The sequence below is a fragment of the Crocodylus porosus genome, unplaced genomic scaffold (assembly GCF_001723895.1).
Source record: "Crocodylus porosus isolate Cpor-Errol unplaced genomic scaffold, CroPor_comp1, whole genome shotgun sequence".
Classification (NCBI taxonomy): domain Eukaryota; kingdom Metazoa; phylum Chordata; order Crocodylia; family Crocodylidae; genus Crocodylus; species Crocodylus porosus.
The window spans coordinates 48,242,285-48,264,018 of record NW_017728951.1 but is presented as its reverse complement, the minus strand read 5'-3'; the positions used below and the strand labels follow the sequence as shown (position 1 = coordinate 48,264,018).

General features: G+C 42.3%; 1 protein-coding gene across 1 annotated transcript in view; it reads left to right on the top strand.

Moving 5' to 3' along the window:
* Positions 1-21,734, top strand: part of ZCCHC24 (zinc finger CCHC-type containing 24) — a 202,385-nt gene that overhangs the window by 22,735 nt on the left and 157,916 nt on the right. The window contains exon 2 of the mRNA XM_019555700.1: positions 9,725-9,925. Within this exon, the coding sequence (XP_019411245.1) occupies positions 9,725-9,925 (201 nt within the window). The remainder of the gene's footprint in view (positions 1-9,724; positions 9,926-21,734) is intronic.

Here is a 21,734-nt window from a genome sequence, read left to right as displayed (position 1 = left end):
GCTGATTCTAATCATCTATTAATCAAAAGTAAGATCAAGGCATGGCAGGAGAGTAAGCAGGCGGTTGACCCATTGCAGGAGGGCGGAGCCACACGTCCAGAGGGGCTCCAAGAGCAGGACTTCTGACACAGGCCCCTTGCTGCTTCTGCTTTCAGCAGGCACCTGCTGAAAACAGAGCAGCAAGGGGCCTGATCCTTTTTTTTCTGCAGAGCCTTCCCACCTCTCCTGTAGGCAGGGGGCGAGCTGACAGCTGCAACATGTTGCAAACTAAACTACATCTGCATGTAGTTTAGTTTGCAATGATGCAAAACTCATCTAAATCATCGTGTGTACAAGCATCCTAAAAGACTACATCAGAGATATATAGCATAAGGCATAAGCAAAGGGCTTACTTCATCAGATGCTTCATTTAAAAAGTTTTTAAAATCTTAAAAAGAATAAAAACAGCCAGTTACCTACCGTATAAATTGCTACTCTTCTATTACATCCTTCACTTCAATTATTTGCTAGACAAGGGAAGTATTCCTACTTGTCCACATGCTTGCTATCCCATACCAGAAATGTACAGTAGAGACCCAACTTCACTATCTGTCTTAGTGTCCTCTACTTCTGCTCAGTAAGATGAAATGTAAACTTTCCGAGCAAGTTTCCTTTCAACAGTCCTAGCATGGATATCCTGATAGCTAAGAATAAGGAAAAAGCAAAAGCTAGGAAGCAAAAAATGTAAACTAGTATATTAGTCCTGTCAAATAAAGGGAGATAATCATAGCTGTCTGCAATTTGGTGGAGCTGTGTCCCAGATACTGAAATAGCAGATACAGTAACAGCTACATTTTTTCCCCCTACCTACCTCTACAGCTACAATAGAAGTTTTAGTAGGGGAACTGTGACACCCCAGTGAAAGGACCTGATTCTACAGTAAAACCCCTGTTATCTGGCACAAGTGGGGAATGGGGGGTGCCGGGTATCTAAAAGTGCCGGTTACCTGAGGCTGGTGGTTTTTGGCTCCACATGAAGCAGGTGGGGAGGGAGGGGGGCTGGTAGTGGTTGCATGCAGAGCGGCTGCAACATAGGGTGGTGGGTGGCAGTGGTGGCTGTCTCATGCGAGCTTCTCCCTCCCCTCCCTGCCCGCATCTGGCTGGCTAGCTGGAAATTCTGGTTAATAGAGTGTTCCGGTTACTCAAATGCCAGATAACAGGGATTTTACTGTATTTAAAATACTTAGTAAGTCATCCTTTTTCCTTTGCTGCCTCAATTTTTTATTGCCACTTGTAACTGGGGGCCTTCCCAGGGCTGGTTAGATGTTGGCCTGCCCACCTGTTTCTGGGCTAACCACCTGCCTCTCTTTCCTGCCATGTCTTGATGGAAAAATGATTACGATGTTACTCAGGTGGGAGGCTGCTCATTTAACACCCTGATGACTAGGGGTGATATCCCCAGCTCCAAAGCTTCCCCAGTACTGGGGCCCATGCCTCACAGATAGCATCCTAGGCAGCTAAGCTCTCCTGTAACCCTTTTACCTCTCTGGCTGTGATCCCCCTTCTGGGACCTTTGACTTCCCTTTAGGCCCTGGCCCCACCTTCAGGCCAGTCAGGATCCCAAGCCTCTTGCTCTGGGCCCCTGGCCCTTTTGACCCCCCTTGGGTCCTGGCCCCAGTATGGACCAGTTTGAGGGTTCATCCAGTCAGATCTGAACCACATACCTTCTCACCCTCACAACTCCACTGGATCAAGTGAGCTTCAGGCCTCTCAAAGATCTCACAGGTCTGGTCTTTCCCCAGCTAGGAGTATGCGGTGGCTGGAGGTTATCAGGTGCCTCCTACTCAGCTTTCACTAGGGAGGTTCATGGTCCTGGCATTTCCTGGGGCTGCTGAGCCATTGGCAGTCCCACCAGGCCTCTCTATCTTGGCATGGTGCAGTTTTAGGTCATGCCCAGGACCTGGGGCCCCCTCCATGCCCATAGCCCCAGACCATATACTTCCAAGTTCTTGGCCCAAGGAGCTCGGCAGGGAGATGTTGTTCCCCTGCTGGCTGGTCTCAAACTATTCCTCTTAGCACAGAGAGCAGAGCATTAAATGGCCACCCTCATCAGGCACCTGCCTCCTCCCTAGCCTAGCCCTTCAAGTAGCAGGCACTAACACTGCCCTGCCACACCACCCAATGACAATATAAAATTGGGGAGAAAATTTTGTTTTTAGATTTCCTTTTAATTTCCTCTTGAAATGGAAAGTATAAAAATAAAACAAACAAACAAAAGCAGAAAAGCAGAGCAAAATAGTATCCAAGGGGAACCATGTACACTTTCTGAGAGTGCATAAATGACTTGGGCATTTAGTGTGCCCATACGTGTACTCCGACATGTTCCGATTAGAATACTCCAGAGTGCTGCAGAATCTCATGTACGAGTTTTAGTTAAAGCGCCCTTGCAGCCATTTTGAAATGTGGGATGCTAAATACATGAGAAGCCGTGACGTTTTAATTAAGAGCAGCTCCCAAGAGCTGCTTTAATTAAAATGCCATCACCCCCCACCCCAGAACACATGTATAGGTACCCTTAAACTCTTAAGTGGGTTATGTACCTTTGCAAAGTTTACCTAATTTTCTTGGATGGGCTTGAGCAACAATCATCCTTCACAAGGTCTCAACATACTGAGGGTTAGGCCTGCCTTTTATATTCAGGAGGCCTGCCTTTTATGTTCAGGTAAGAAGCACTTCATTAAGTTCTTAAGAATTCTGTGATTAGCAGAGCCAGCCTTTCAGGCAGAAACCAACTTACCGTAATACCTAAAATCCTAATGGCCAGTGCTACCGCACAGTCAAACAGAACCTTTTTCACAATCAAAGCTTTAAGCTAAAATTTTCTTAACTCCCCATTCAATTTTGGAAAATTAATGGAATGGAGGGGAAAGATATATAAGCCTTTGCCAGTTAGTATTTCTCATTTTCCCTCCAGTTCTCTCACACTAGGAATAAGTATAGTTCTTACCACAAGCAATTCCACATCTCTGATATAGCATGGTAAGGAAAAACTTAATTTACCACAGTTGGCCCAGTCCTGTAACCCTGGCAATCTTTGTAATTAGGACACACAACTGTGGTACTTCCACTGCTGCTGAAAAGTGCGTTAACTCTCTCTCTGCCATCTGATGGGTTCTACATCTGTCATAGTTCAAGTGAAGTATAAGTGTCATGGGCATTATAAGAGCAGTGGACTGGTTTTGTCTCTGATACTTTATGTATGTTTATATTACAAGGCAGTGCCACGCAAGAGCTAGTTGCCTGCCCTACTTCATGCTAGTACTTGCAGTATTTAGTAGCTTGTTCAGAGCTAGCTTGTGCATCTCTACATGACACCGCATTGTACCATTGTGGACATAACTAGTGTGTGACCCTGGACAAGTTACACTTTTTCTGGGTGGAACTGATTTGTGGAAATGTCTTTCTAACACCTCCTTGTTTTTGTTCAAATCCAATATGACTACGGCTCTTAATCTTTTATCCCGCCTTCTTCTATCTCCCTTTATCTCCTTTCTTTTTGTCTGCTGACAATACAAAGATAACTCTCATGCCTTCATTTCAGGCCTGTATCTTGGATGTCATCTTTGACTTGAATCTTTTCCTCCTGGCTAGGGACAGAAGTTACACATAAACTGGTATAAGTGATCCAAAATTAGTTCAGATCTGTAACACATCAGAAGTTCAGTGAATATAAACCACTTTCAAAAGGACTGAAAACAGTTTAAGATAAACCTGGATGGATGTAGTATCAGATTTAACTGATGTAGGTTAAATTGGTTTGTTGAACTTTTGTCCCAGATCCACTTTAGATTCTGTGCATTTAGGTTAATGCACAGTTCCCCCAGCCTCCCAGGATGCTTTGTGCCTCCCCCGCAAGGGTGGGCAGGTTAGCCTTGGCCCAAGCTGTTCCAGCTGAACAGGAAGACATGCTCTAGCACCCCCCAGCTTCTGGCCTGGGCCACTGCAAGCAAGTGGCTGGATTTCTGGAATCAAAAGTGAATGTCTGTTCACTTGCTTATCGGTTCAGTCTACACAGCCTAAACTAACCTGTGAAGCTTGAATTGATTCAGCCTCAGGCTTTTTGACTGTCTGTACTTAGCCCTTATGTCCAGCCTCTCTTTAAGTGTGGCAGGTGTTTTTTGTATAATGCTTCTAACCTTTACATTCCCTTAGCTAAAACTCTCCTGAAAGCTCTTATATCGCATCTTGATCACTACAAAGTCTGGCTACTTGCAGACATTAAAAAATCCAAAAACCGTGCTTTCCTGGAAGAAAGGGTGTTACTTCAACACAGCTCTGCAGCATTTCTATAGATTGGGCACTTCAGCAGGGCTTTTTGGCACTTTTATCTAAAGCTGAATCAATCAGCAATTAGATAAAAGCATTAAAAAAACACCACCAAAACACCTGATTTTTACAGACATTGGGCGAGCTGGGTTCAACTAATGTGCTGCCCCCTCTGGGCATGTGCTGGGCTTGGTGCAGGAGTGTGTTGGTTTCAAGTAAAGCACCTTTTTTGACATCCACAAGCAGCTGATTTGACTAAAATAATCTGATCTGGGCAGAAATAGTAGCCTTGAGGCCTGTTCTTAGGTTGTGATAGAATGGTATATTACTTAGCCCTAGAATTATCTCCAGTCTCCTACCATAACTTATCTCCAGATTTCACACTCCATGTGTATATCCAGCTTTCTATAAATAAGAAAAGTAAATATTTTGCAATACTGTTGTGGGGTTTTATTTTTCAATGTATGTGAAGTACTTTGAGAATCCTTTGTTAAAACAAAGTATTAAAAAGTAATGTTTTGGATTATTTAAGTGTTGGTAAGGGGAAGTGGCTCCTTAAGGGAGAAGAGCTTTCTTAAGTCTTTTAATTAACAATACTGTAGCATCTTCAGCATTTTTCTCTTAACAATCTGCTGTTAAGAAATCTTCATGCCAATGGAATCCTATAAATCCAAGAAAATAGAGTGATTGTCTCAGGTGTCCTTAGTCACCTGATCACCAAAGCTGTTAGTATCTTGTAATCGTTTACTGAGATAATTTTTATTTTCAAAATGCTCAGACTTAACTTCAAAGACAAAGAGCCTGCTTTAAGCCATGTGCCAATCTAATACTAAAAGAATGACTCCTGTAGGATGCAATTATGGGATGTTCAGGTTGGAAGCATAGCTGGAGGCCCCAAAACTCATTGCAGCTTCACTGAGCTATGCACTGTGTAAACACAAAATACAACCATCCTTTCCCCAGGGTAGTCAAAAGGGGCTCCTGTAGATGTGCAGGGAACCTGCTCCAATGTGCTGGAAATCCAGCGTGTCAGAGCAGACTTGATTAATCAAATTTGCTGGAGCACAGAAATTAATCTGTTCTGGCAGACCTTCTACAGCACATGTATCAGTGTTGCCATGCATCCCTGTGCTGCAAAAATGGCAGTGAGGGGGGTTTGAAATAAAATGTGTGTAATGAGCTTTAGTTCAAAGCACCGCACCATCATTTTTTCAGTGCAGGGACACATAAGCACTTTCAATTAACACGGCGTGCTGACTGAAGTGTCCAGCACCACATCCCACAGCATGTGAAAAATGCCCAAGGAGCCTTGATAGTTGTAACTGCAAGCTCAGGATTGCACAGAAGTCCAATGGTAAAGTCTGAAATAGAACCCAGGGTTCCTGACTCCTAATCCTGTGTTCTAGCTGCTAGAACAGAGGTCTCCAAATTTTTTCTTATTACACCTTTCAGATTTACCAGCTGTCTGCTTACCACTACCAGCATACATTTTATAATTTAACCCCTTAAATGCCAATTATTATTATAATGAAAATCAAATTCGCCGTTACACAATTTCTCCAGTGTACCCCCCAGAGATGTCCTGTGTACCTGCAAGGATATGCGTACCACAGTTTAGGAACCCCTGAGCTAGAACATACTGACTTTCAGCAGTTGTAGCTATGTAATTGAACTGTATGGCCCACCTCCCCCTGGTGTGGGTAGGGGGACTGCACTGCACACCATGGATGCATACAGACATTCAGGAGGTTAGAGGGAGGCTAGATCATGTTAAAAATGGCCAACTGATCTAACTTAGTTCACTCAGGTGTGGACCTTACACTTAGGGCACAGATAGATGTGCAGCTCCCTGCTGCAACTCAGAATGCTTTGCAGGAAGTGTTCTGAGCTACAACAATCCCCTGGACCAAACAGAAGTTGACTGTTGGTTCCAGGGAGGAGAAGAATCTAGCTGATGGTTGGGAGGCTGCATCTGGTTTCTCCTAGCAACAGCCTCTCCTCCCTCCCAGCCTGTTCCTGTTTTCATAATGGGAGGGGGGAAACGGAGTAGATGAACTAGTTCTAGGGCAGAGGCGGGCAATTATTTTGGGTGGAGGGCCACTTACTGAGTTTTGGCAAGCCATCAAGGGCCACATGACAGGCAGCCAGGGGCAGATAAATATTAATTTTCTCAATTTTTTAGGGGTCCCGCAAGCCGGATGGAATGGCCAGGTGGGGTGCATCTGGCCTGTGGGCCACATTTTGACCACCCCTGTTCTAGGGGTTCCCCAGCTGGCACTGGAGGTTGGGGTGGGTGAATTGGAGCTCCCCACCTCTTGGGGCTCCAGTACACCCACTCTACCCTCCAGCACAGGTGGAAAAAACCCCAGACTGAACTCCTTTTGCTCCCTTTCCCCCCCTCCTATCCTAAAACAGCTACAGGCTGGGAGGCAGTACAGACACAAGTTACAGAAGACACTATGTTTTAAAATGTCTTCATCTGAACCCTCATACAACAAGACTTCAGATTTTCCCCTAATTGGCTATTTTTAAGCAGTCTGCAGCTGTGCATTTTGTTTGGTCATGGCTATAGATCACTTTCTGTGGCCAGATCAGGTGAAAATTGTCATCTGTCTGCACCAATAGTTTCCTAGTAAGGTTGATCTAAGTGTGAACTGTACAGAGGATGCATCTACATGAGAGGCTACATCGCTGTAGTGTCAGCAGGCACTAACTGTGACATTGCCACTACCACACAGTAGCGATGAGCTACTGCTCAGTAGCTCATTGCTGCTGCACAGTATGGTTGAAAATGATGCATGCGCCACCGTGACTGCACAGTCCTAGCGAGTAATGCACAGTCATTTAATACTTGCTAAAGCAAGTATTAAATGACTGTGCAGTATCAACGGTACAGTTGGGAGCACGTATAGAAGCACCCAGAAGTTACTAAAAATGGTCGACCCAATCTAAGTTAAACCTACATCTGAGGTAGTCTGACTTAGATCAGGTTGGCCACTTCTAGACTGATCAAACTATCCTGAACGTCTGTATGGTTCACAGTGCAGCCCCAGGGCTGTGAAAGGCCAGATGCTGCCCTTAGCTTCAGGGCTGTGCTCTTCCTATCTATCCTCCTGGTACTGGGCTATTTTTAACACCCCAGCCCCTTGCCCCACCAACAGGTGGACAACTCCCTCCCCTGCATGAACCAATCAGTCCTCCTCCCCTCAAACCCCCAATCCCACAAACCACTCCTGGTGCCCCTTTTATGTTCACTAATGCCAGGTTATAATAGTTGAAAATCATGTAGACAACCAATGTTTAGGGCTTTTCAATGCAGATATTGCCACATGACTCTTTAATCTGACCATCACATCAGCTCAGCTGTTTGTGCAGAAATCCTGAAGTTTCTCTGAGAGTAACATAACTGTTATTGCACATTTATTTCACAGATTCACTGTGTATCTCAGCTTCTACATATATATTTTAAGAAATGTATACATAGTTTTAAATGATATATATCTGGCCCTCATTACAACTGTCTGGCTAACAGCAGTGAAAAAAATAAAGGCGCAGGAGGGGTCGGATTCTGGGTCTTCCATCTGTGTAATTCCATTGAAGATAGTGAAGTTATACTAGTGTAAAGCTAGTGCAAGAGGAGAATCAGACCCATGCAAATTTCCCTACAGAATCCTGAAGAATGTATTCTTTCCTTTCTTAGATGGGAACCAACAGCCATGCGCTGGTTGTGTCCTCACAACAATATATTGCCATATTACAAAACCTTGGAAGCGGGGGAGAGACTTGAAAATTTTTAAAGTTCCTACCAGCCATTTACTGTTCTGCTGTACCCAAGGCAGTTAAGGAAAATGGATGATTGTTATTGCTATTAGGAATATTAACTTCTCTATAGGTGTTTATAAGTTTCCTGCCCTTCTGAAGCTTCAGAATGGCAAATCAGGATTTTCTTGGTTTTGATCTGCAGGAGGAAAGTGTTTCCATGGAAGAGAAGACAATAAGTGGGTAGTTGCCAATTTTTAGGAAATGGTTAAATCAGAGCTGGTTTCCCCAGAAAATGCAAGATAGATGAAGATCTGACTGCCTTTTATTATTTTGAATTCAGGACTCTGTATTTACTGTCCTATTAACCTGATTGTAAACTATCAGCTATATTACATATTCCTTCCTTTTCTTTTTTTCCATGGTTTCCATATTGTTCTTTGAAATCGTTTTGGACACCAAAATGTTCCCTTCTGTGGGTCATCCTGCCAGTGTTTTTCTTGCACAGTCTGGGCACACTAAGACTGTGGAACATAGGAAAGCAATCATTGCTTTGTTGCATGGTTGAGCTAAGCCAGGGGGTGGGCTGGAGGACCACTTAATGAGTTTTGGTCAGCTGTTGAGAGTGCACACATAAAATGAATGGTGTTTAACAACAGCTATACTTAAAAATTGTTATGGCATTTATAGTATAAAGTTTGTAAACTTTATACTATGAATGCCCCAACCAGTTTTCTGCACATTACAATATTCCCACACATAATTTCAGAAAAAAGTTCCCAAATTACCACGCATTTCCAGTTTTCTGTACAAAAAACTCACCTTTCCAAACATTTCCAGAAAAAGTTTGCATATTACCACACAATTTTCCAAATATCATATTTTCATAAACATTTCCACAAAGCAGTTCCCAAATCACCACAGACTGTTTTCACACAACCCCTGACTCCTGTGCTATGGCAGTGCCTGGTGCCAGGTCCTGTTCATGGCCCGTGCATCCCACCACTCCAGCCATGCTGCTGTTTGCCTGGTGCAGGCTGTGCCACGCTCCCTGTTATGGAACAAGGCCAGGTGATGCCGGGCTGCACCAGGCATGCTATGTCCATCACTGCTTGGAGCACAGTGTGGCTGCTGCGGGCTTCCTGAGAGTGGTGGATCCACAGTTGCTGCACACGGTGGCTGCAGACCACACCTGGAGTGCTGCTTCCCTCCTGTGGACAAGGGTGGTGACCTGCTGTTCTCTGGTGGACAGGTGCATGTATAGCAGCCAGAACCGTCATGTACAGCAGTGGTTCTCCATCCTTCATGTTGTTTCCACACTTAATCACAATAACAATTATTAACATGGTAATGAATGTGCTACAGGTCTCCCCAAAACTTATCCATGTGCCAGATAGAATCAATTAGCTCACCCTGGGCTAAAAGAACTGCAGTGAACTCAGTAGTTTCCCCAGCAATGGATGACCAGATCCATTATGCTATCTTTAGAATTACAACTGAGAAGCCTCTGCATTAATGGTTCATATATCGCTTTCACAAAGTATGCAGCTGTGTTCTTAATGAAAAATTCTCTTCAGTTCGTTCTCCATTTTTAGCTCCTGCTGTATTCACTCTGAACAACCTTTAATACAATACTGTTTTTCTTTTTGTTGTCATTGCAGGCTCTGAGTAGCAGTTTATACAAGAGTGCATCACCCTATGGTTCCCTTAATAACATAGTGGATGGGCTAAGCTCTCTTACTGAGCATTTCTCTGACCTATCCCTCTCCTCTGAAGCCAGAAAACCCAGTAAGAGGCCACCTCCTAACTACCTGTGTCACCTCTGCTTCAACAAGGGACACTACATCAAAGACTGCCCCCAGGTAAGGGATGTAAAAGTCTGGAAATTCTTCATTGAATCACTGTTCTATCAGGACAGTGACTGGAACCTAATTCTAATTCTTCTTGGGGGGTTTTTTGAGCAACTTTGTAGCAATACCTTGAAAAAAGTGCCAGGCATAAATTCTTCTAATCTCTTCTTTATAGTGAGACTTAATGGCAAAACTTATTTTACTCACCCAACCACCATTTAAAAAAACTACTCACCTGAGTCATATGAGTGTATAGATTTTGGCAACTTTAAATATGGTTACCACATAATTTTCCAGTTTGGAGATAATGCTAAACGTTTTCAAACAGCATGTCTTTTAGTCATTTTGGCTGTGATATAACACGTGTACTGAGTGGTGGAAAAATGGAGGAACTGCTGCATCAGGTGAAAATCTTGAGTCACAGTTGCAGTAGCATGAGGTCCAGGTAGAGCTGGTGCAAAATATACCTGGCCTGGTTAATTGTACTCAGCCAAATCTGCTGATGGTACCAAGCTTCACAAAGAGCTTTTGCAAGGACAAAATTACTAAATATGTATTGTTTTAAAAATGAGGTCCAGTACAGCATACACTAAAATCAGTTTGTGATTTTCTAAATTCTAAAAATCCAAACCACAATATGCCAGGTTTCTCTGTCGTCTCAGGTTTCAGCTTGGTACAACTGGGGAGTGCTGGCTCCTGCAGACGCAGAGTTGGCTCACAGCTCCAACAAGCATGCTACTTAAGTCCTGAGGGGAAAAAAAAGTGCTAACAGTGTTCCAGAAAAACAGATGTGCGCATATCCTTTTCACCAGAGTTTTCTCCTCCTGGCTTCCGAACATATAACCTTTGTTCTCTCAGGAGAACTGACTATAGTGCATGGCAGCTAGGGATGTCAGGAATATAAAAGCCAAAAAATGCGGGCAGCCGGAGTGATTTCCAGATAAGTAAGGTCAGCATGAAATGGAATATAATGTCATAATTTTTCACTGAATGTATTCTTATAGCAGTTATAGAAAGGTGAACTATATAGCTGGTGATATCTCTATACAGATCTAGCTGCATATGCCCAATGATTTTAATAGAAGCCATGGGACAAAAAAATAACCCACAGCATTCTTCAAATGTACTTCAAAATACTTCATGTTGTATTGTGTTTCTTGTGATTCAGTGAGACCAAACATAGAAATACTCAGGCTTTGGTGTTTTGACATTTAATATATTCTTTAGTTTCTGCTAGTGGTTATGGTAATGTAATATCATACATTGTTTAAAAAAGGGATAGAAACATACTAATTACCGCTGTACTAAATATACACTGCAGTGGACTGTAATGCAACACTGTATGAAATATTTGAGATGTACAGAATACCAGACTAGTAAATGAAGCAGGTCTCTTAACAATCAATACATACAGGGCAGTGCCTTGCATGGAAGTCTCATTTGAATGTATCAGCAATTTCTTGAGTAGAAATTCATTCCAGATCATTCAATCAAGTCACCTCTACTGCAGGCAACCCCATCAGATAATCTCTTCCATAAACTTCTCAAATTCCATTTTAAAAGAAAATAGGTTTTTTGCAGCTATTTCTACTGGAAAGTTGTTCCAGAAACTCAAGTGTTCCAATGATTCAAACCTTCTTCTAACTTCCAACTAAAAGACCAAATTTACACTAGTTCTTGTGCCAAAATAACTTTTTTACGTTAAATAGACGTTTTCCCTCCCTGGTATCTACCCTTTGATATATTTATAGAGTGCAGTGATATCCTCCCTCAGCCTTTGCTTTGCAAGGCTAAATAAGCCATCTCCTTTAATCTCCTCTCAGAAGATAGGCTCTCCATTCCCTGATCATCCTCAGAGCTTCCATGCACCTGTTCCAGTTTGAATTTATCTTTTTGAAAATAGCTAACTAAAACTGTATACAGCATTCTGATGAGGTCTTCCCAGTGCTTTGCAGGCATGTCTACTTCTTTGTATCAGTGGGTGTCTACACGTGTTTTTATGTGCATTTAAACTTAATGCGCATTAGTCTAATGCACTGTAAAGTGATTTAGGTGTGTGTCTACACATGCACCAAGGTGCAATAATGTGGGTGTGTAGACCAACTTGGGACTAAAGTTAATTCCAAGTCAATGGACACACACTGCGTTAATGCTCATTAGTGCATCTACACGTTCGCTAATGCGAGTTAGCTGTTCACGTATACATTTGATACCTGCTTTAAGCCTAAAATTGCCATTTTAAGGAGCATTAAGGGTGTATAGACGTGCACCCTTTATGTGCCTTAAATTGGGCTAATGCATATTAAATATGCATGTATAAACACGCCCAGTATATACTTTTATATTATATGTAGGGGGAAGGTGTTATGAAAGTAGGTCAGTTTGGGCTGCATTATCTAACACAGGCTCCAACTTTATAAAGTACTTAAGCACAAGTACCTTATCAGAAGCTAAGCCTGTAGCTATGTGCTTTCTTGAATTCAGATGCACTTAAACTTTTGCTTAAAATGTACTTAAGTGTTCCGGTGAATGAGGGGTCTACAAATAAATAGCCTGAATCCAGAATCAGATCCACATAGGATGACCATTGTGATCATGTGGCACCCCCCCGACTTCAGTGGGACTCTACACAAGTATACAGTTACAGCAGATCCATGTGCAGATTAGGGTCCATGTTATAAAGCCCCTCGCTATCATCACTCCTTCTAATTGGCATTGATTTATTCCCCCATGCACAGAATAATAGGTTTAGCGGGTTAATGTTTAATTGCTCCCAACACTGTTGAAAATAAAAGCTATTTTGCATATGGTACAATGGTTTAAAAAAAGAAAATAACTTCATATTAATTTGAATTATATTTAAATTTGGATGGAGAAGAGAGAAAAGCTGGTTTGGACAATCTACAATTCAGTAAATCACAATGTAATTTAATTCTTTTTTTTCTTTTATGTCATCACCTAATAAGAAACAGATATTGACATGGAGCTTGTTATGGAGATTTTCCTGCATAACAAAAATTGCATAACAACTCTGAGACTTTTTGTCCTCCCTTTTTTCTTCCAGTTTTAAATGCATTAAAGGCATCTTTGCTTTTCCAGTTGCCATGTAGGCTGATAGAAATATGATGGAAATATAAATTATTATTTCAAGTTATACCGTAAGTGATGGCCTTCATCCCTGAGGAATAAATGAATTTCAGATAAAATCTGATTTCCAATACCTCAAACATCCCGAGATCTTTTAAATTTGGAATTACACTTTGAACCATTTGCATCAGAACTGAAAGTTATTTTTGTAATGCTCTGATGCTTTTATAAGGATTTTGAGGTCCCCCAAAATTACTGTGAAATCATTTCCATCTTCCCTTTCTGGCTAGGTACAGACATTCAAAAAACCCAAGGAGGAATCGATCTAAGTTACACGGTTTTCTGTAATCAGCATAGTTCAGATTGGTAGCAAACAGAACACACATTCGTTGGGGGAGAGGGGAAATCTTAAACTGGGTTCCACAATTTTTAAACTGATCTATGTGTGCTGAACTTCAGTTCTCTTAAGATGAGCATAGACTAGTTTCTGAACACTTACACTGGTAAAAGTGTAATATCTGTTCCTGACCTTAAGAACTGCAATTATTTAAATAGACAGGACTCCTGGGATTATTATTTGGACAAGGGATATAGATATCTATTGCATAGTACCCCAAGATTTTGAAAGCCCTTATTACATAGAACTTCTGCTCCAAAACCTTGCCAATATAGTTTTATCATCACTTAGCATTAGAGACCATAAATGTGGACATTTGTTGTTGAAAAGGTCTTGATTGGATTTGTTTCAAGTCCTCACTATCTGAAAGTTGGAAAACAACATAAGATCATACTAAAGTAACAAAAGGTTTAAACAAAGAATTATTTGAGACATCATGCCTCTTGAAGGCTCAGATCGAGTGAAAACTTTTATTCTACTTAACTAGACAGTTGGTGATACTTATTTTACAGAAAGACAACAGGCCACATTTTTCCCGGTACAATGAAACTGACTTCAGTTAAATGAGACTGATTGTGACCCTGTATATCTTTATACAGTAAAAGCCCTCATTTTTACTTTGTAGAAGTATTTTAATATTCTCTCAGACATTAAAAAGTATTTTCCAAAATTAGTTCTCTCCTCTGTACTAAATTGGTTCTCTTCTGTTTGCTAACAGATTTGTTTACTTTTAAGGACTTATTGTTATTATGGAAAGTTTGAATATTTGAGTATAACATATTTGTGTATGTATACACACTTACACACTTATACATAGGCACATCTATATAGACTTGTGGTTCCCAACCTTTTTTTTGCTGTGACCCTAAATTGGTCACCAACAGGACCACTTGATCCACCGTCTTGGGGGCTGCTGGGAGCAGAGTGCAGTGGCAGTGGCAACCCAGAGGCATGGGTGGGGGTGCCGGCATTGCTCACTTTGTGAACAGCGGCCCTGCCCCGCCCACCTGCCGGTCCCCGGCCCCATGCGTGGGTGTGTGTGCAGGCCCTTTGCGACCCTACTGAGGACCCCTGCAACCCTGATTTGGGTCACACTCCAAGGTTGGGAACCAATGATATAAATGTGTACACGTATGTGTATATAAATATGTATTTCATATTTACAGCTATACACACGCATACATTTTTAAAAGTACAATAAAGTTATAATTTAGAACATTGGAAAAAAATCAGCCTGGATTTACATCACATTAAATATATGGTAAGAAGCAAATATTAACATAATTATAAGCAGGGATCCTGGTTTTCTCTGAAAAAACAATCACAAATCCTCTGATAAAAACACCAAAATCCACAATTAAAATGAAACAGCACTATATAGGTATCTATTCAACACAATGTTTTATTGATATATTTACAATTTTAAAGCAATTTGGAAGCCTACTATCACTATAATAAATTCTAAATACTTCTAAATTTTGGTATTTGATTTTGGGTTTTTTATCATGGAAAATCAGAGCCCCCTTAGCTCACAGAACACAGGTCCAGGTCCCTCACTCCCAAGCCAGTCTCCCAGTCCTGCTGGTGCCCCTCATTTCCTCCCCACAAGCCCCCAGCCCTGCTGGTGTCTCTCACCCCCTCGCCCCTGCCCTGCCCCCAGCCCTGCCGGAGGGGCTCCTGGCTGCCAGGGCTACAGGACCAGGAACCCAGGTCTTCAGTCCCCTGCCCCTCCCAGCAGTGCCTAAGCTTCAGCTGCTGCCTGCTGGAGGCAGTGGTTGCTACAGCATAATGGAGTGTGGAGCCAGGCTCCCCCTCCCCCACAGGCAACACAGCCAGAGCAGAGTCTGTGGGAGGTGGGTACAGGTTGCCTGCTCAGGTGGGGTGGGCGGCTCCCTGCTGCTGCACGCACTGTTGGGGGGCCAGAGGATCCATGCCTACCAGATCTGTGCATGGAATAGGGATGGAGCGGGTGCGGGCTGCCCACTACAGGCTTGGGCTCCCTGCCCTTCCACAGGGGCCTCTGCAGTCCAGCAGGTAGGACCCAGCATGGCAGGCAGACTGGGGCCAGGCTACTTGCCAGTGAGAGCTCCGCGCCACCGTGGTGGCACACCCTTGCTCATCCTGTAGCAGCAAGGGACACAACCCTACGCCACTGTCCCTACTGCTGCCAGACATGCAGGGGACACCTCGCCAGGGCAACATGGGGCTTGCAGCAGCAAGGAGCTTCTCTGCCTGGCCCCACTGTGCCTTCCATGCTGGACCCCACCCACTGGGGAGGGAAGCAGGGCTGGGAGCCCAAGCCTGCAGTAGCCAGCCTGCTACTACATATACATGCACATGGCGCTCTCTGCCTGACTGCCCTTGTCCGTCTCCTGCCAGCCCCTTCAAGGCTGGAACTCTGCCAGCCTATGGAGAGCTCTTTGCAAAAGTACAAAATCTGTATGTTTCTATGTTAAAATGAGAAATCCGTGTTTTTCTTGGGTAAAAGGGGAAATCAGTGTTTTTCTCTGTTTTCCCATGGGAAATGGAAAACTCAGATCCCTGATTATAACTAAATTATATTAGTTGTATGTATTATAGCTAGATTCTCAGCTGGTATAAATTAGGATATATCCATTCACCTTCACCTAGTTAAGCCTTTTCTCAGGAGTTGAAGATCTTTGAAATACAGTATGAACTGATTAACCCTTCTATCCAGAAAAAAAGAGATTAATTTGCAAACACTTTTACACATGCTTGTATATATGTATAGGCTTATACTCTGTTTATACCTTCTAATGCATTAGAAGGATTTGGGGCTTTCAACTTCCCTCTTTATAAACTAAATTTCACTCTTATACATTCATTTTGTTCCACATTATACCTAAATTATGCTGTTGTATAAATTATACACATTCGGTGGCATCAAGTGAATTTTACATGTTACATCTTAAATAACTCTGCTTGAAAAAATTGTGGTAAATCTTTGCTTGTTTGTTTTTTCTTATAATGCTACATTTAGCCTAGCATTGCAGGATTCTCAGAAAACTTGAGAGAGCAGCTGCATGTATTTCCATAGAACTGTTTTCAGATCATTACTAGTTTTGTTATGAAAACCTGCAAAAGTCTTGTTATGGTAACTCAGGGCAGTAGATTGTGATTTTCTAATATCCATTCTACCCTAGGAAATGTCAGCTATTTGAGATTCTGAAACATCAAAGAGCACTCACTGATGTCTGTATTTTGAAATTCTAAATAACCTGCACGTGGTGTACCTTCAAACCATTCAGCAGAGCAGCCAGTCACACAAAGTTTTATATGCAAGCAGAAAGCAGCTGATCCTAATTTGATAATGTCTTAGTTCAAATAGTCTGTGCTTTCACAGCACATTCACAGAGGTCAACTTAATATTTTTTTCTGCAGCAGGGGCCTTTTAATTTGAAAAAAATGTTTGACACGCCTGTAGTTGTTTTCCACAAATGACAGTGGTTTCTAATGCAAGTAGATAAGAGTAAACAGACACAGAGAAACCCCCTACCACCTCTAGTCAATTTTGTTCATGCTGGTTCCCTGCCTAACATACTTCTTGATATAGTTTCCAAAAAGCCCATCAGAAAATTAACTCTTTGATATGATATCTTTGAACCATGTCTCAGTCATTGTACATTGATATGAGTATGAACTCTTTGTTTTGGAAAGTGGTATAAACTTAGACAAAGCGTTTTTAGACCAAAGATTCAATAGGCAAACATTTTGGATTCTGTTTTAGAAGCAGGTCACGGGTCACCCTACCTCTGCTTTTAGTTGCACTGAAAAGGAGATCAATATGGGAAGCTGAGTTAGCTCATGCCCTTCCATTAAACAGCCTCTGAGATGACATAAGAAAGAAAAACTTCTCCAGAAAGAAAATAGATAGCTCCTGTGGAGCAGTACTGTGGGCTACTGAATTATCAATATAAACACATCTAACGTCAGTAATCAAGGCAAAGTAAACTAAATCTATTGATCTTTATTGATCTTCATTCATCACTTGGAGGATAGGAATGGCTGAACAGGTAGCAAATTTGCTCATGACACCAAGTTGGGTGGAGTTGTAAACACTTTGGAGGGTAGAGCTAGGATCCAGAATGAATTGGAGAAATAGTCCTAAATCAGGAATGTGAAATTCAACAAGGACAAATGCAAAGTCCTGCACATGAAACTGAATAACTGCATGCACAGATACAGACTGGGGAATGACTGGCTAGGCTGTAGTACTGCAGAGAAGGATGGGGGGGCAATCCTAGTGTGCTCCTGTTGCAAAAGAAGCCAAGCGTATCTTGGGTTGTATTAACGGCAGTGTCAGTTGCAAATCACTTGTAATTCTTCTGCTATATTCAGCAAAAGTGAGGCCTCACCTGAAGCGCTCTGTCCAGTTTTGGCCCCCCCATACCTAGAAAGATTCAGGTCAGATTAGAAAGATTCCAGGGAAGAGTGACAAAAATTATGAAAAATCTGGGAAGCATGGTTTAAGAGGAAAGGCTGAAAGAACTTGGATTATTTAGTCTGGAGAAGAGAAGATCAAGGTGGAATTTGATAACAGTCTTCAAGTACCTGAAGGCTGATAGAGGATGATGATAGTACTGTCGCCATAGGGAACTGGACTAGGAGCATTTGCCCCAAACTTCAGCAGAGGGAATTTAGACTGGACATTAGGAAAAACTTTTTCGCTATGAAGGATAAGCATTAGAACAGGCAATTTACAGAGGTTATATAGGGTCTCAATCCTGCACATTTTCAAAAGCAGGTTAGACAAACATCTGCCTAGGATTGTTTTGTCATAGATAATCATGACTAGGTCCTTTACAAGCCTGCTTTCTTATGATGCTAAAATACTCTCCCTGCTAGAATACAGGTACGAAAAGTCGAATATAAAGAGTTGCCAACAAGACTAAAATATTCCAGGGGCATTTTTTCCAGTAAAAATGGACCACTTCATGTGATTGTATGCACATTCTGGTGTATTTTGGGTAACTTGCACATATAATTAACTAAATTATTAAATCTCAGTGCTAATAGTCTATTCCTTAAGATACCAGGTCAAACTTCTACCAGATCTTTCCTGATAGGTTACCTCATAATAGTGCCATTAAGTATAATACTTAAGCTATTGTAAGGTTTAAAAAAATGCATGAGAAGCAAAGCCTTATTACAGCAAAAAATCTAAATCTGTGAATGAAAAATGTGAATCGGTAAGTTGGTCAAAACTTTTCTCTTTCTCTGTCTGTGTATGTGTGTCCCTCTCTCTCTCTCTCACACACACACACACACACAATCATTGGATAATGGGATCTCATCTTTGTTAACGTAGCCTGTGTGTAGATGAAATGAGAGGCTTGTGTGCATGACACTTTAAAGCAGGCTAAATGCTTCTGCACAGCTTTAATGGTGTTTGCATGCCTCAGCAGTGTATTGCACATTAATTCCAGCCACTGTCAGAAATTCAGCGGAGTAATGCACCTTAAATGACTTGGGGCACAGCAAACAAAAGCTCTCTCAAGGAGTTTTAGTTTGCTGTCACTACAGCTGCACAGCAAAGCACCGGGCTTAGTGCAGTTCTGCAGGAAGACCTGCAGGCAGCCTGACAGCAGCCCAGGAAAGCAGGCTTTGCCCAGGAAAAGCAGTGAGCCTAATCTCTGTCCCACTTGGAGCCTGCCTGCTTGCCTGAGCTGTGTGGGGGCCTGGTGCTTCCCTCTGCGGCTACGGTGCCGCCTGGGACTACCCGAGCTGGGTGCCTGTGGGCGGGTGCCTCCTGAGGGGGGCTGCTGTGGAGGAAAGAACTAGCCCAAAACTAATGATTTTTTAATGCAGGGCCCAGTCTTAATGCTCCAGTATTACTAAAATGTGACTGTCTCATTTGTGCCATATTTTTGCTTATGATATGGAGGCAGTGGTCCTGATTCCATTTTGCACATAAGACAGAAGTTCAGTTTCTTTGTTTTATATGAAACATATATCATGCCTTCCATAAATTTACAGTACCTACCCTTTCAATACCAACTTAATTTCCTGTGAATTTAGAAGTAGATCTGTCAATTAGTTGGAGTTAATACATACTAATATTTATAGCTCATCTAAATATCATCTAACATTCATGATGTAGCTAGCCAACACTCGTATGAAGTAATTATGTATATTATCCCCATTTTTTTCAGCTAGGGTAACTGAGGCACCGAAAGATTTTTAATAACCAGTTAATTTGTCCAGTGAAACAGCTGGGAAAAGAATCCAGATCTCCTTACTCAGTGCCAAGTTATAAAACTGTGACAACACATCTGTTAGCATCATTTGGCTTTGAGAAAGCAATTCTGAATAGCTAATAGGGTGCTTACAAATGTGCGGGGAGGTTGCTCCAATGTGCTGTCAGTGCAGACTTGATTTATTGTGCTCCAACGCAGTCCAAAAGCCTCTGCATCTCATGTATCAGTGTCTTCGTGCTTCAGAATGGCAGCAGGGGCACTTTAACTAAAGCTCATTCAATGAGTTTTAGTTAAAGCGCCCTTGCTGCCATTTTGTACAGTGAGCATACTGATACATGAGACGCTGCGGGCGCTTTAATTAGAGTGGCTCATGAGAGCTGCTGACTGATTCTCCATTGACTGATACAATGGACTGACTGATTCTCAGACATCTTTTACCTCAGTACAAACTGGTGTAAAGTGCAACTAATTTCAGTTTGTATAATTTTATGCTGACTCTGCATTATTATAAATGGCTACACAATGCACAGGACACCAGAGAATCAATCCCAGTATTTTCCGCTTCAAAATTGTCACCTGTAATAATATAGCAGCCACTTAATTCCAGATGAGAGGTGGTTTGATGCCAGTGGTAGCTAAGCTTGTATGTACAAGGTTATAGATTTTAAAAATCTGTTGAGATTTTTGGAATCTTTGTGTAAATATCTTTCAGTTTCCTGTTGGGGTTGTTGTTACACATAATCTTCATGTGGCAGACCATTGGGGTTTCTCAGTTCCTTCAATACAGCTGCCATGCATACACACTAGGGCTGTGTGAAGCTTCAGTTCCTGATTCAATTTGGCAGAGATTTGGCCTGATTCAGTGGTTGAATCTCTGAATCAAATCAGGAGACCCTTTAATTTCTCTGAATCGGATTGGAAACCTCTGAATCAATTTGGAGAGATTTGGAAAGATTTGACGATTCAGACATAGACACAGCTTTAAATGTTTTTTCTACATACCTCAAGGTACCAGGTGGCTCATGAATGCTGAAATGCTGAGGCAGATGGAGCATCCCACAGGAGTGCAGGAGGTTCCCCAGCACGCTCAGCAGCAGACTGGGAAATTTACCAGAAGCACTTTTAGTCCACTTCTGGGTCCACTGGAGAGTGTGCAGGGGCCCCCCCACGCCCTCCTGGCTTGGCGACTGGTGCCCCCAGGGTCTGGAGGGGCACTCGGGGTCCCCCTGCTGCTGATCTCCAAGCCGGGGGAACACGGGGGAGCCTCCCAGTATTCTCCTCAGCAGACCGCGAAGCAGACCGGAAATACTTCCAGTCCACTTTGGGTTCGCTGCCGAGTACAGTAATTTGTCAGGGCCCTTATTCAAGACCTGTGTCATCTTCTAAAATGCAAATGTAAACTTCTTTTTCCTACCCTGTTTCTCTCTGTGGCCCAACCAGAGACATACATTTGAACCACTCCCCTTCAGTTACCCCAACTATCAGGAGTCTTAAGAAAACATGAATGTTTTAGTAAATAACCTGGCAGTGGAATAAGGGTCAAAAGTGATATGTTTGTTTTGGGGATGGAGGGGGAGGATTTGACAGCATGAATATGCATCTGTAAGGATCAACCTTATCAGAAAGGATAAGATGTAGCAAGAAGTAGGAAAGACTGCATAGAGGGGCCTGTTATTGGCATTGCATCACATAGAGGGATGAGGTGAAGGTACTGCTTACACAATATGATGATTAGCAATGTTATATTATGACTTCTAGAGCTCTTCTAATACTGCCATCCCTGTTGCTGCCCATTAAACTTTTAACTACATCAGTCTGTCCTTTCACTGGTATCAATAACATCAGGCTCCTGAACAATGAACTGTATAATTTTTCAGGTAGCTTCATACTATATTGAATCCATTTACGTAGAAGACAGGAGATTTTTGTTACAAGCACATAAGGTGTCATTCTCAATGTGAAGCTCTTGCAAATGTTCTTTATCAACAACAATGACAACCTTTTAAAGTTCTCTTTTGAAACAACTCATAGACATTAGGGCTGGAAGGGACCTCGGGAGATCATCGAGTCCAGCCCCCTGCCCAAAGGGCAGGAAGTCAGCTGGGGTCATAGGATCCCA